Consider the following 14,121-nt stretch of genomic DNA (forward strand, 5'->3'; position numbering starts at 1 on the left):
TTAAAAATTGGTGACAGGTACACCTCCGCGTTGTGGCTTTACATGCCTTCATCAGGGTGTGTATAACAAACATCTCAAGCTCATTTTTAACCAGCCATTAATTGATCTTTCTCTCTCTTCTGTAATCAGATCAATTAATGGCTGGTTAAAGATAAGCTTGAGATGTTTGTTATACACACCCTGACGAAGGCATGTAAAGCCGCAATGCGGAGTTGTACCTGTCACCATTTTTTTAAAATGTTTATGCCATGAAAAAATAAAGGCTTTTTAACCTTTTCAACATACCCATCGAGTGCCTTGGACTACCTTTGCTACTAACATTTGGTAACTCTTTATGATATGGATCCTTTAGTTAGTTTTTAAAAGAAACGTTTTATGTAAGCGAACCGGCCACATTAAGCATTCATACGGCACATGTTAAAGTGGATAAAATACAGTGAGTGTATGTTTAAAGGAACACTCCACCGTTTTTAGAAATAGGGCTTATTCAACTTCTTTCCTACATTTAGATATGTGGGCAAATCCATTTTTGTCTCAGTGCATGCATTGTTTTAGTTTGGCAGGGTTGCCGCTAGCTTAGCTTAGCATAATGAATGGAATCCTAAGTTGCCAGCTAGCATGTCCAGAGTAAAGGTGATCAAAAAAACAAAACCAAAAATACATATTGTGGCCTGCGTATTCACAACAAGTACAAATAGCGGTGCAGATTAAGACTAGGCGATTTCCTAGGCAGATATTGACTTGGGACTATGAAGTAGCGAGATATCACGGCTCTCATCTTCACGTCCTCCGGGTGTTGAGCGATTCGCAATGTGTTGCGTGATATCTCTGCGCTCAAGTCGCCTAGTCTTAATCTGCATCGCTATTTGTAGTCGTTGTGAATACGCAGGCCACAAGAAGTAATTAGGAGGGATTTTTTTTAATTTGATCACTATTTGATCGGGACATGCTAGCTGGCAACATAGGATTCCATTCATTATGCTAAGCTAAGCTAGTGGCAACCCTGCCAAACTAAAACAATGCATGCACTGAGACAAAATGCATTTGCCCACATATCTAAATGTAGGAAAGAAGTTGAATAAGCCCTATTTCTAAAAACTGTGGAGTGTTCCTTTAAAACATAATTACCTGTTTAACATGTCAGACAAGTCATGATATTCTTTTAAAGCCAAACCAATGCGTTTAGTTGTCATGACACTGCTTCGCTGTTGTTCTCACACCTCCTTTAATGGCCACATGCTCACCTTTAAACATGGGGCTGACCTTCCAGACTCCCAGACACCCGAGGGAGGTAAACTGCCCAAAGGAGAGCTCCAGGAAGAACAGAGGGATGCCACAAAACACCAGCATGATGAAGTATGGGAACATGAAGGCACCTGTCAAACACACACACCCAGTTACATAATCATTTTACTCTGACACATCGGTCTTCTCACTCACGACAGAAATGTAGGTGTGTACTCATGTACAGAAAACAAAACATATATGATTTTATAATGCTCATGCATATAAAGGGAGAAACACCTGAGGTTACATAACAGGTCTAATTTGATTGGGCGAGCTGTGCTGATATTTTGGATAACATGTAATGTGGATACGGTGCTTTGAGTGTTGAAGACAATGACGGATTATGGCACAATAGGGTTGCCAGGGGCCTCAAAGTGAGGAGGGCCCACAGTAGCCTGACTTAAAAAAAAAACAAGGCACTTCTTCAGGATACACAGATGAACATTGCTTAAATAAAGATACGTGACCCTGGACAACAAAACCATCATAAGGGTCCATTTTTTTTATTGTTATGGGTGTGGTTTGTTAGTATAGGACAATATTTGGAAATACAAATATTTTAAAATCTAAATATCGAGTAAATATTTATTTAATAGATATATAAATATTTAATAATACTAATAATCTCCTTTAAAGTTGTCCAAATGAAGTCCTTAGCAATGCATTTTACTACTAATAATACATAATTTGATATATTTACAGCAGGAAATTTACTAAATATCTTCATGGAACATGATCTTAATATCCTAATGATTTTTGGCATAAAAGAAAAATTTATCATTTTGACCCGTACAATGTATTGTTGGCTATTGCCACAGATATACCCGTGAGACGCAGGACTGCTGAAGAGCTCCAGGGTCACATGTATATAATATAAAACACTAAGGGTGGGTTGCACCAACAAGGATTAAATTAAGCTCAGTTTAGAGCTAATCTAGGATTTGTTGATCTAGGCTTTCATTTAAATCTAGTTGTGTTGCACCACTTAATGTTTAACCAAGATTAACAAATCTGGGATTAGCAGTATTTAACCTGCGATTAAAACCTCCATTAATTTTCGCCGCCATGATGAGCCACTGACAGCAACAATACTAACATTCAATTTCCTTCTTTATTGAACACCAGAAACTATCTCTCTGACATAAGGAGCTCTCGCTGATAAAGGAAATAAACTTGTAAAATGTCCTCTGTCTTTATAAAGTGCTAGAGAGTAGCAAGTTTAAATTTAATCCCTAACTGAAATTTTAATCTGAGATTAAAGTTATGGAGCAACAAGATTATAGTTAATCCAGGTTTATTATGAAAATAAATCCAGGATTAAAGTCATGGTTTAAATTTAAGCCTGCTTATTTTTAAACAAAGTTTAAAGTTTGGTGCAACAGAATTATAAAATAAACCTTGATTTAATCTAGATTTAAAGTTAATCCTTGTTAGTGCAACCCACCCTAAGTGATCAAAAATGCCTACACACGGTTTACACTTCAGTTGAATAAGTAAATAGACAGACTGTGGTCGTGAAAATCCACAGGGCTCCAGTGTTTATGTTTAAATAGGCTGGAGTTCAGTTACTTATCTGAATTATGGGCTAATTCAGGATATGGCCCTGATCAGAGGCTGCTCGAGGAATATGAGATCATGGGGCAGAGGTTTCCGGGCCAGGTCATTGGGGACCATCTGCTAAAAACCCTTGCTTACTCTAGCCTGGTCTATTTTAAGTAAGGTGTGTTATGAGACTTGATACCAAGGGAGTACCCTTTTAAGGGAACAAGGAATTTGGAAAAGGACTCAATGGCATGACTTAGAAAAACAAAACCCTAAATACCATCAGTTTAACTTACTGCATTTTAGAAATCTGGCAGGACATTATAAAACTGAACAGTGTAGAAAAGGCACTGAGAGAAAGTCAAGATAGACATTAGGGAAAGAACACGAAAGAAACTTGTCACCTCCTCCATTCCTGTAGCAAAGGTAAGGAAACCTCCAGACGTTTCCCAGCCCTACTGCATAACCAACACTGGTGAGGACAAACTCAATCTGGTTGCCCCAGTTTCCCCTTCTGGAGTTTTCATCTTTCTTCACCGGCTCTCCCGGAACCGCTCCGTTCTGAAACACAGACACATGTACGGATGAAATGAATAAAATGTTGTTCGGTGGAATCCTTCTCATGAGTCGAGCGCATTGAAGAGGGACACATTTTGTTTGCAATAAGCACAGACAAAACAGAATATATGATAGTGGATGCTTATATGCACATGAATCAACATCAAGATTACTGGTTAATATTAATGAATGTGTGCAAGTGTATATTTTAGGGTTTTCAGCTTTAAAAAAAAATATTTCAACTTGTTTGCTTAAAATAGGCCTGATAATTACATTTTTACAAATATTAAAGGTCCCGTTCTTCGCAATTCCATCTTTCAAACTTTAGTTAGTGTGTAATGTTGCTGTTAGAGCTTCAATAATACCTGTAAAATTATAACGCTCAAAGTTCAATGCCAAGCGAGATATTTTATTTAACAGAAGTTCCCTTTCAAAGCCTACAGCGAACGGCTGGTTTGGACTACACCGCAGCACTTCCTGCTGTGATGACGTCACTAGAACCGTTTGTTGACTAAAGCTCCGCCCACAAGAACACGCAAAATAGGGGCGTGGTCTCGTTGCTCTCCCACGTGGAGAAGAGCGCGCATTTAGCGCTTGCATCTCCCCGTTATGGTAAGAGGCGGGACCTTTCCGGGCAGAGTGCGCTAAGCTGCTGTCCAATCACAACACGGGAAGCGCTGGCCCAATCAGAACTCGTTACGTATTTCTGAAGGAGGGGCTTCATAGAACAAGGAAATCATCAGGCCGTTTTTAGGACAGAGGAAACAGCGCTGTACAGATAAGTAAATTTTGTGAAAAATACTGTGTTTATTTACACGCGAAACATGAACTGTGAAACTGTGAAACATGTAAATGTTATATTGCACACTGCAAACATAATCAAAGCTTCGAAAACATGCGAAGAACGGGACCTTTAAAAATGCAAGCAAAAAGAAAAAGTACCAACATTCTGTATAGTCCCTAAAACAATACAGTCCCCCAAATTGAATGCAAAATTATTATAAATGATACATTGTTACTGAAATGCAGTATAAAATGGTTTTAGATTAAAGGAGTACTTCAGCGCTGGAAAGATGAATCTGTGTTTAAATTGGGTCATCAGTGTAGTAGAAATGTGAAATTATTTTTGAATTTCGTGCTTTCTAGACTGAGATAAGACAGAAAATATATTTTTGTCTCATGGGGATGAAAGACTACAATTCCCGGAATGCTTCACTGCCCTGTGAGGCCATTCCCAAAGCCACTGCTACTGAATCACTGTGACTGAGATAGAGAACAGACACTACAAATAAATACTGAACCTGTCTGTTATATATAACAATATAATGATCGAGTCGCAGAGCGAGTGTCGCAGCACTAACACTGCAGGAGTCAAACAATCATTTAAATATACTCCAGGGTTTCTACTGGTACAAAGCCATACGTTAAATGCTGAAGTAACCCTTTAACTACAGCAGGGGTCCAGACCTGGCTCCATCCGGACAGCGGGACATTATTGCGTCATTTTACCGTTTCTACAGATTAAAGTGAGCAGCGCATCCAAACAACGGAGCGGTTCACACCAAAGGCACTCGGGTTAGTTTATGGTAATAGTTTTTCAGCGCTCCTCTAATATTTTTATAGCCAAACGCGCCTGTTTTCATTCACTCATTCAAGTTAACAGTATTAGTGGACTAAAGCAGGGAATAGTGAACGAGGGTTTAGGGGGCGATTTCGGATTCAGCCCTGGGGAACGACAGATGACGTCGAATGCTGAGATTTTCTTCACTAATCGGCGATTTGTAAACCACGCACGGAATATGAGAAATCTAGCCCAAATCTCATTTTCTTTGTATTAATCTAAACAAAACAAACAAGTATAAACAGGCCGTTTGATCTTTATTCCATTACAAATAGGAAATGAAACGATCAGATGATGCTCCGTTCGACTCTTCTGACATCCTTTACTCTTCCCTGATGATGACCTCTGGCCTACTTTCTGTAAGATCTGAATTTTTGCGGTTTGAATTTTAGAATATTGAATTTGATGATCTGAATTTCTTCTTCATCTCAAATCTTGAATCTGTATTTTCAAAATCTGAATATTTGCAGTCTATTCATTCAGAACAAAATATCTGCTGTTTGAAAATACCTGTCTATACAATTTCAGCATAAAAACATTTCAGACGTGTTCAATTTCAAATGTTCTATATTCAACATTTAAATTCAGAACTATATCATATTCAACATAATATTGTGAGATTACACTTGTCAATAATTCAGATTTATACAATTCAAATTCAGATCTTTTTGTCATATTTCTAGCTCCACAGAGAGCTGCAGATGACGCAGTTATTTTAACAACATCAGAAACACTGAGCAACAAAATGGATACTTCATTACATACTTACTTTACATTATTTTTGTAATTATTTTTAACTGTGTTAAAAAAAGATTATTTACATTGTTTGTTATTAGTAGTGTATTATTTTGAGCAAAGATAGATAGATAGATAGATAGATAGATAGATAGATAGATAGATAGATAGATAGATAGATAGATAGATAGATATATAGATAGATCTCATATGTTTTCTCAGTCACAAGGCCTTACACATAGGTGTCTAAATGTGAAAATAATAATAGCCTGATCTTACCTTTTAATATCCATATTCAATTGTGCTCAACTAATGGAATATTAAAAAAATGTTGGTCAAACTTTACAAAAACGTTAATTAGTTAACATGAACTAATAATGAGCTGCACTTATGAAGCATTTATTTATCTGTTAATGTTAATTTCATAATTTACTAATGCATGATTAAAATCTTGTTAACATTAGTTAACGAACATGAAAAAACCATGGACAGCTTGATTTATATCAACTAACTTTAACAAAGATGAACAAATGTACTGCTCATGGTGAGCTCATGATAGTTAATGAACTAATGCTAACTAATGAAACCTTATTGTAAAGTGTTACCCCTTTTTTGGTAGAAAAATTCTCAGACACCACTGCTTTGGCTCTGAAGATTCTCATCTTAGATGACAATTTTTTTCTTTTACAAAGTGCCATGATGGAGATGTATACTATACCAAAAAAAGATAAAAATTAAACAGCGTGTGGCAGAAGTTAATGCCGTGGTGAAGTGATACTGCACATGGAGTTCCTGTGGTGATGAAAGCTCGCGTTTGAGTTGTCAATTCATAACTACAGCTCCACTGCTTCCTATAGATCGCTACTAATAAAAATGAGTTACAAGAAGATAAACGCAAGAAAGCAAGTCAGTCACATGTCAAAATGTTTGTGTGAATTCTGTGAAAACTCCTAAATTGCATGCAAGCACTGCTGTGGGCATGCACATGATGTGAACTGAAATCACTGTTATGTGCTCAAGACAAACATTTGGTCTTGTCGGCTTGATTTAAAGTTTATTCTCTCCATCTGTTCTCATCAGATGCTCTTTATGTTGACCTCTAAGGCAAGCTCACGATCTGATACGAGCACGCGCAACGAGCAAGCGGCGGGAGATGAACCTTCAGCTCCTTGCGATCTTTCCTGCAGCTCTGGGGACGAATCCCAACTGCACCAGAGGATTTCCTGAAGGATAGTTGACATATGACTATACATAAGGATAATGCAGCCAAATAGATTTGTAGTGTCTCAAATGACAGAACACATCTCAACTGCATGTGTAATAATTATAAAAGAATCCGAAAATCTTTCAAAGAAGTACCACTGATCAATGTGACGTCTGCCTAAATATAAAACGATTATGAGCTGCATGTATGCAATGATTTAAAAGGCAGCAAAAGTGTAAGTCCTACTTTAGGTTTTCTTCAGGTTACACAAGGCACTACATAAACACATGCATGCACACACACACACACACACACACACGCACACGCACACGCACACGCACACGCACACGCACACGCACACGCACACACGCACGCACACATGTAGTCTCAGCAGCATCTGAGTCTGTGATCCTGCAGGGAGCAATGGCCCAAAGACTCTCACACACACACACACACACAAACACACACACACACACGTGCATCTGCAAAATGAGAAACAACCCAAGATTTGCCGTTCAGCCAAAATGAAACATTAATTTAGTTAAGAATTAAACAATGTAACATATATGTATTTTGCTCTGTTGAACACAAACACAATAACCTTAGTGAGAATGCTTTTTGGACAACTACGAGTTTTATTCCAGTTTCAAATATTTCACTACAGGAGCTGAACAAAAGACTCACACAGGGGATTGTGGGATTAAAGCGGTTTGAGTCTCAAAACATTGAGAAATGCTCATCTTAATTAAAATGACATGTGTGCTGTCTAAACACTGAGGTTAAGGTGGGACATCTGTAAAGATGCTGGAAGTAAATGAAATCAAAGCTGAAAATGTGTGCATTTAAGGGTTAGTTCACCCAAAAATGTAAATTCTGTGGTTGGACACCCGTCAGACCTCCGCTCATCTTCACACACAGATGAAGATATTAGTGTTGAAATCCGATGGCTTGGAAAGGCCTTCATTGACACCAATGTCATTTCCTCTCTCAAGACCCATAAAGGCACTAAAGACGTCGTTACAAAGCCCATCTCACTACAGCGGCTCTACAATCATTTATGAAGCGATGAGAATAGTTTTTGTGTGCAAAAAAACTAAATAATGACTTGTATAGTGATGGGCCGATTTCAAAACACAGCTTCCTGAACCTTTGAAGCATTATCAACCAGCGTATCGATATCGAATCAATGTTTGGAAATCGCCCATCACTATAGAAGTCGTTATTTAGGTTTTTTCAACACAAATATCTTCATTTGTTTTCTGAAGATGAACGGAGGTCTTACGGGTGTCCAACGACATGAGGGTGAGGAATTAATGGCAGAATTTTCCTTTTTGGGTGAACTAACCCTTTAAATCAGTTTATTTTTTACCAAGTATTGACAGAAAACACTAACATGCTGCCTTATATTTACAGAGACAGCATCAAGTAGAAGAACTATAGCATTCAGGATGATATCGAACATTTCTGCACCAGTGAAAGTCTCAACAGCCCTTAAGTCGGACTACTTAACAGGTTAAGTCTGCGTTTAGACCCGAGACTTTGTGGAGGCCAGCAGATGCTGCAGTACAGCTGAAGGCCCAGGGTAAAAAAAAAGTAGAGTAGACCATAAAACAAGTGCAATTTCAGGTCAGAACACCTGGGAGATGAAGCAACCGTCCACCAACATCCTAAAGTACATATAAAACATGCTTCAACAGAATGCTAGTCAATACTTCTCTGCATCTATCCATTGAAAATATTACAGTCAAAAATTACAAAATAAATAACATTGGAATTATTGGGACTGTAGCTCTACATAACAGACTTTTGCTGGCTCTTCTGCGTCACACACGAGGTTATGCTGTGTTTACCTTCCGGCAAATCAGTGAATTGTTTAGTTGAGTCTCTATCGGCTGCACTCTGTGACCCGTCGCTGTGCTCTGAGGAATGCCCAGGTGTTGCAGCCATTGCAGTTTGCTCCGAGGATCTGTCTCGCTGAGCACAGAGTGAAAGAGAGAAAGATCGTCCAGCTGGGCCCATCTGCCCCTTTACGTAAGACTAAGACACACTCATAAACACAAGGGCCCATGGGACCCGAGTCAAACGAGTGGGTCACCTTTTAGGACTTTCTATTTAAAAAAAGCAGCAGAAAAAAAAGAAAAAGAAGGGGAAAATAGAGCAAAAGAAGCAAAGTAAAAAAGGAAAGAAAAAGCACTTAGCAAAATATTAAAAGGAATGTGAATAGATTAAAAAAAGGAACAAATGAAAAGGAAAGAGTTCAAATAAAAAGCATTAGAGTAAGAAAAGGAAAATTATAAAGAGTAAGAGAAAGGATAAAGAGAAATGAAAGGTAACACTTTAGAATAATGGTCTTTAGTTCATGCATTAACTAACATGAGCAGAACATCTGTTACTCGATTTGTTCATCTTTATTAACGTTAGGTCATATAAATCCAGCTGTTCATGTTAGTTCTCAGTTTTCTAATGTTAACAAGATTTTATTAATGCATTAGTAAATGTTGAAATTAACATTAACAAAGATAAATAAATGCTTTATTAGTGCAGTTTCTTATTAGTTCATGTTAACTAATGACCATTATTTTAAAGTGTAACCAAAATTAAAAAAAGAAAAGAAAGCCTGCCGCACAACAGCACTAAACATCTCACTAAATATCTCAAGATTGTATTTTTCTCCCAACTGTGCCTGTTCCACAATTTCCTGTCCTAGAAGCTCAAACAGTGAGAAGAGCATTGCTGCGTCCCAATCCACATACTATCCGTCCTAAATAGTATTCAAAAACAGAATTATTATGTCCCAAATCCTAGTATGTTTAAAAGAGTATTCAAAAAGATACCCGGATGGCTTACTATTTCCAGTCAGAATCTGAAGTGCAGATCCACACACACTCAGAGTTTGACAAGGATTCGATTAGAACTACAAACGGGGATAAAAAGTGTTAAAAAAAACTACAAACGTAAGTCAGAGAGTTAAGTAGAGAGCTTTAGATAAAGGTTTGAGAGTCATCAATTATCAGTATTTAACCTGATGAAAAGATATGAATTCAATCCACATTATATTTCACCTGCAGCAGCATTGTGAACTTTTGTAATGACACGTTTGGCCATTAACTTTTAAAAGCATCGTTATATTTAAACTGCAAACACATGAGGAGAGTTTCTGAATTAAAAGACCCACACATGACAGATCGACGTACGGCCACATTTCTCTCCCATACGGCAGGAGATTAAACTGAATGTGGAGGATTTTAACTCTGACGATAATTGACATGGCAGTTTAAACGGTGACGGGATGAACGTAACTAAAGCGTCAGAGTCCGTTAAAGATGACGAAGTAGTCTTAAAGCTGCCTACTCTTCTGCTACACACTCAAAAGTATGTACTTTTTCTTACAAAAAAGAGCAGATACGTTTAGGACATAGTATAAGTAGACGAAATGGGACGCAGCACATCTCTCCCTGACGTCTGTGACTGACAGCAGCAGCATAGCTCCCTCTCAGTAACTCATTGCAGGTATGTGACCCTGTCAATTTAAGCAGAAAAGTGAGAACTGACCTGTGACTTCTCAACTTAACACCCAGAATGCCTGGAGACGTCCATGCAGAATGTGGTGTGGCGGTTCAAAAGACCCTTCTTGGCTCAATAGGGTGTGTGTTTTAGTGTTTATAACACATATGATACTCCGAATCTTCAATAAAAATGAAATGTGTCTCTGAAGTTTTAAAAGAAGTAAGTCATATTTACTCTAAAAGTATATTATATTTAGAGTAATATACTCTAAGTAATATTTAGATTATATCCAAAACTCAGAACAAATCTCGAATCGAATGTCTCAGATTATGCATCATACCACATGCACTAATAATACATTTTAGCTGTATTAAATAATGATTGATGCATCCCTAAGAAAAATATAAATATTTCTAAGATAATATAGGAAAAAAAATATTCTCCCTAGACCTAGAGAAAATATTATGGATATTTTTCCCTTCATTTTGATCCTCTCTACAGATGGTTGAGTGACATTATGTGCTCTGGTGGAGCATGAACACACGTATCAGGGACCTTTCACACATGGAATAAAACTGTCAAAAGATTATATTAAGATTGACCTTGGTGATGTTTTTTTAGGTTGAACATTATCCCTCATAAAAACCCATACACATTTGAGATCACTATGGTCCCAACAAGATCATAAAAAACTTCTAATCCAGCAGAGAAATGTCTTTGGAAAAGGGAGATATGCAGAAAATACTGTGTCAAATCAATGACTTCCTGCTCTCTGAAGATGTCAAAGGTGTGGCCAACCCTCGTAAAAACTCACCCAGGGCAGCGAAACTTCACAAGGCTCCACAGGTCCAAACATAAAAAGAGATTAGAGACATACTGCTGACTAATACTGCAAAACGTTTCCCATCAGACTCAGAGAAAGCATAGCGAATAAATGACTTGAGCAATTTAAGAACATGAAAGAAAAAAGCAGAAGCAAGGAATCCAAAGGAAATGTGCTCTCAGCACTTCTGAAACGGTTAAACACCCAAATCCACCATTCATCAGAGCTGACCTTTGCCCTCTCTAGTGCTCTCTACTGACCCCCAGTTCACATTTCAAATGCAACATCCTCAATCTTTCTCCGCTGATGAGGGCTTCATTCTCCCCAAGGAAGGATGAGACATACAACAGGCCCATTCAAAGACTCCAGTAAGACTTTCACCTCGAGTTTGTTTATCATGGTCAGAGGTCAGACCACAGGGTTGTGATTGCTAGCAAAAACCTCATGCTGAGCTCCGGCTTTATGCATTTAAAGGGATAGTTCCCCCTGAAATTAAATTAAAGCCATCTTTTACTCACCCTGCTGTTGATTCAATGCCCTATGTCCTTCAATCGTAGCCTGACATGGTCATACTCAATTCTAGTCAGAATATGAGTCTGATGCTGCTCCATTGGGCTGTAATTATGGGACGTGTTTCAACCGAACCAGGAAAGACCTCATTTGGATAGACCGACAACCAATCAGAGCAACGGAGCAACGCATAACGTCAAATGTCAACAGAACTCAACTGCACTGTGTTGACAAATTTGCGTTTTTTGTTTTCCATGTCCGCGAGTTGAAGCGACCGCAATAATGTGATATATAGACCCAGGAATGCGAATTTTTGCTGGCAAACCTTGCCACAATAACACATTTTAGCCCCCAAACCCCATTTTTTTTCAGAGTAACGACCGAGCTCAGTGTTTTGACAGAATAATAGTTATTTCTCGCAAATCCTTACAGTATGCCTCTCTGGACACTTTCCATATATGGCACATGTCTCACTTTATCATTGCTTCATACTTTTGTATAACTTTTGAAATGTTTTACCATGGTCACTATCCACTGCCATAATAAGAAGGAGCGCGTGCAGAACTATTTTTAAAATTACTGCTTTTGAGGTCCGAAAGGGATAGAAGGACATAAGGCATTGAATCAAGAGCAGGGTGAGTAAAAAATGGCTTTAATTTCATTTCAGGGTGAACTATCCCTTTAAACAAAGTACATTTTTGTGTATCTTTTCCTACACTCTCAAAAAAAAAAAAAAAAGGTACAAAAGCTGTCACTGGGGCAGTACCTTTTCAAAAGGTACACCTTTGTACCTAAAGAGTGCATATTAGTCCCTCAAAAAGGTACATATTGGTTCCAAAAGTGTACATATTAGTACCTAAATGGTACCTATTATATTAAAAACCTTTTTGAAGGGTACCGTCCCAGTAACAGCTTTTGAACCTTTTTTTGAGAGCGTATTCTGATTTAACAGTTAACTACAAGGATAACTTTTTAAAGTTAATTTCTATATCAGCAAATGCTGTGTGTTTTGGGCGGGACAAACTGTTTTTTGTCCCAAAGCCAGATGGGGATGGGCAGAAGGAGTGGTAAAAGAGAGAAAAAAAAACATCTTCACGTTCATAACCATTCTTGACAATGAAAGCTGAGGAAGAAAGAGAAGGCCCCCTAAAAAGTACTCAATGAGTAAACAAGGGTGAGTTCATTCTCTTCAACTGGAATGAAATTAACCAGCGTGGACAGTCCTTAAAAAAGCCATTATCCAATCTCTGTGAGGTGAAAGTAATTCTGCTAAAGATGCAGAGCTGCGGCTTCTCACCCTGTGCGCACTGGGTCATATTCCCGCTCTTTCATTGGCTTAAAACCTGAAAACACTCATGCTTGATCAATCATCTGCAATTGTGACTTGTCAGGAAAGGCACTCCAAACCTGAACAAGGGGCACAAAAGTGGGGAAGTGACGCTGGCCTAAACGTCAGGTCATTAAGAGTTCAAGTCACTCAATTCATACTCACGCCATCACATACACCACCACATATGAGAATATGTTTATAAAGACTGACATAAAGCAGCACGAGCAATCCGGTGCCACAAGTGTTCTCTTAACTATATATTATACAATATACAGACACAACCATTGAGAAGTCTGGAGTCAGTAAGAACCTTTTTTTTCTTTTTAAAGAAAGCGTGTATACATTACATTGATCAAAAGTGACAGTAATCCCTAAAAACATTAGGCAGCGTAACCGTTTTCCACCTTGAGCAGCAAATCACCATATTAGAGTGATTTCTGAAGGATCATGAGACACAGGCGTAATGATGCTGGAAATTCAGCTTTGATCATTAAATTAATATTACAAACATATTCAAATATAAAGTAGTAGAAGTTTTAACTGTAATATTTCACTATTTTTGATCAAATTAATGCAGAGCATAAGACCAGGATTACATCTAAACAATGATGACATATCCTTGGACACGGACAGAAGTGTATTGTGCGAAGAACAGTAGTAAACGCTTCACAAGAGAATCCCTAGTCGCCAAATATGAAAGTGTGTTGCCACATAAGTGAATTTGTAGTTTTGTGCAACATGGGTTTCCATTTAAAGAAACCAAAAGTCTGCCTTTAACCAATAAAGTCAGTTGTCAGCTGTTTAACACTAGGAAGGATCCTTAACAGCTCGGGTAACCATCTTGTGGGAGCCATTAGGTCTGCAGATTGCTCTCCTGGCCTATTACAGCCAAAAAATGGCCCATTATTCATAACTAAATAGTGTTTACCCTCATGATGTGCCTCTTTCTTCTTTTGTGTTTTTTTAACACCTCGGTGAAGTCAAACACCTTCTAGAGGGCCAGA

At 38.1% G+C, this 14,121-nt stretch overlaps 1 protein-coding gene across 3 annotated transcripts in view; it reads right to left on the bottom strand.

Annotated features, from left to right (window-relative positions):
* Window positions 1–14,121, bottom strand: part of slc6a9 (solute carrier family 6 member 9) — a 90,086-nt gene that overhangs the window by 20,885 nt on the left and 55,080 nt on the right. For all 3 annotated transcript variants that reach the window (XM_067453494.1, XM_067453495.1, XM_067453493.1), the window contains 2 exons: window positions 3,234–3,390; window positions 1,245–1,376 (listed from right to left, as the gene is read on the bottom strand). In XM_067453494.1, coding sequence (XP_067309595.1) covers window positions 1,245–1,376; window positions 3,234–3,390 — 289 coding nt within the window. The remainder of the gene's footprint in view (window positions 1–1,244; window positions 1,377–3,233; window positions 3,391–14,121) is intronic.

Source organism: Pseudorasbora parva, chromosome 9 (genome assembly GCF_024679245.1).
Source record: "Pseudorasbora parva isolate DD20220531a chromosome 9, ASM2467924v1, whole genome shotgun sequence".
NCBI classification, from domain to species: Eukaryota; Metazoa; Chordata; class Actinopteri; order Cypriniformes; family Gobionidae; genus Pseudorasbora; species Pseudorasbora parva.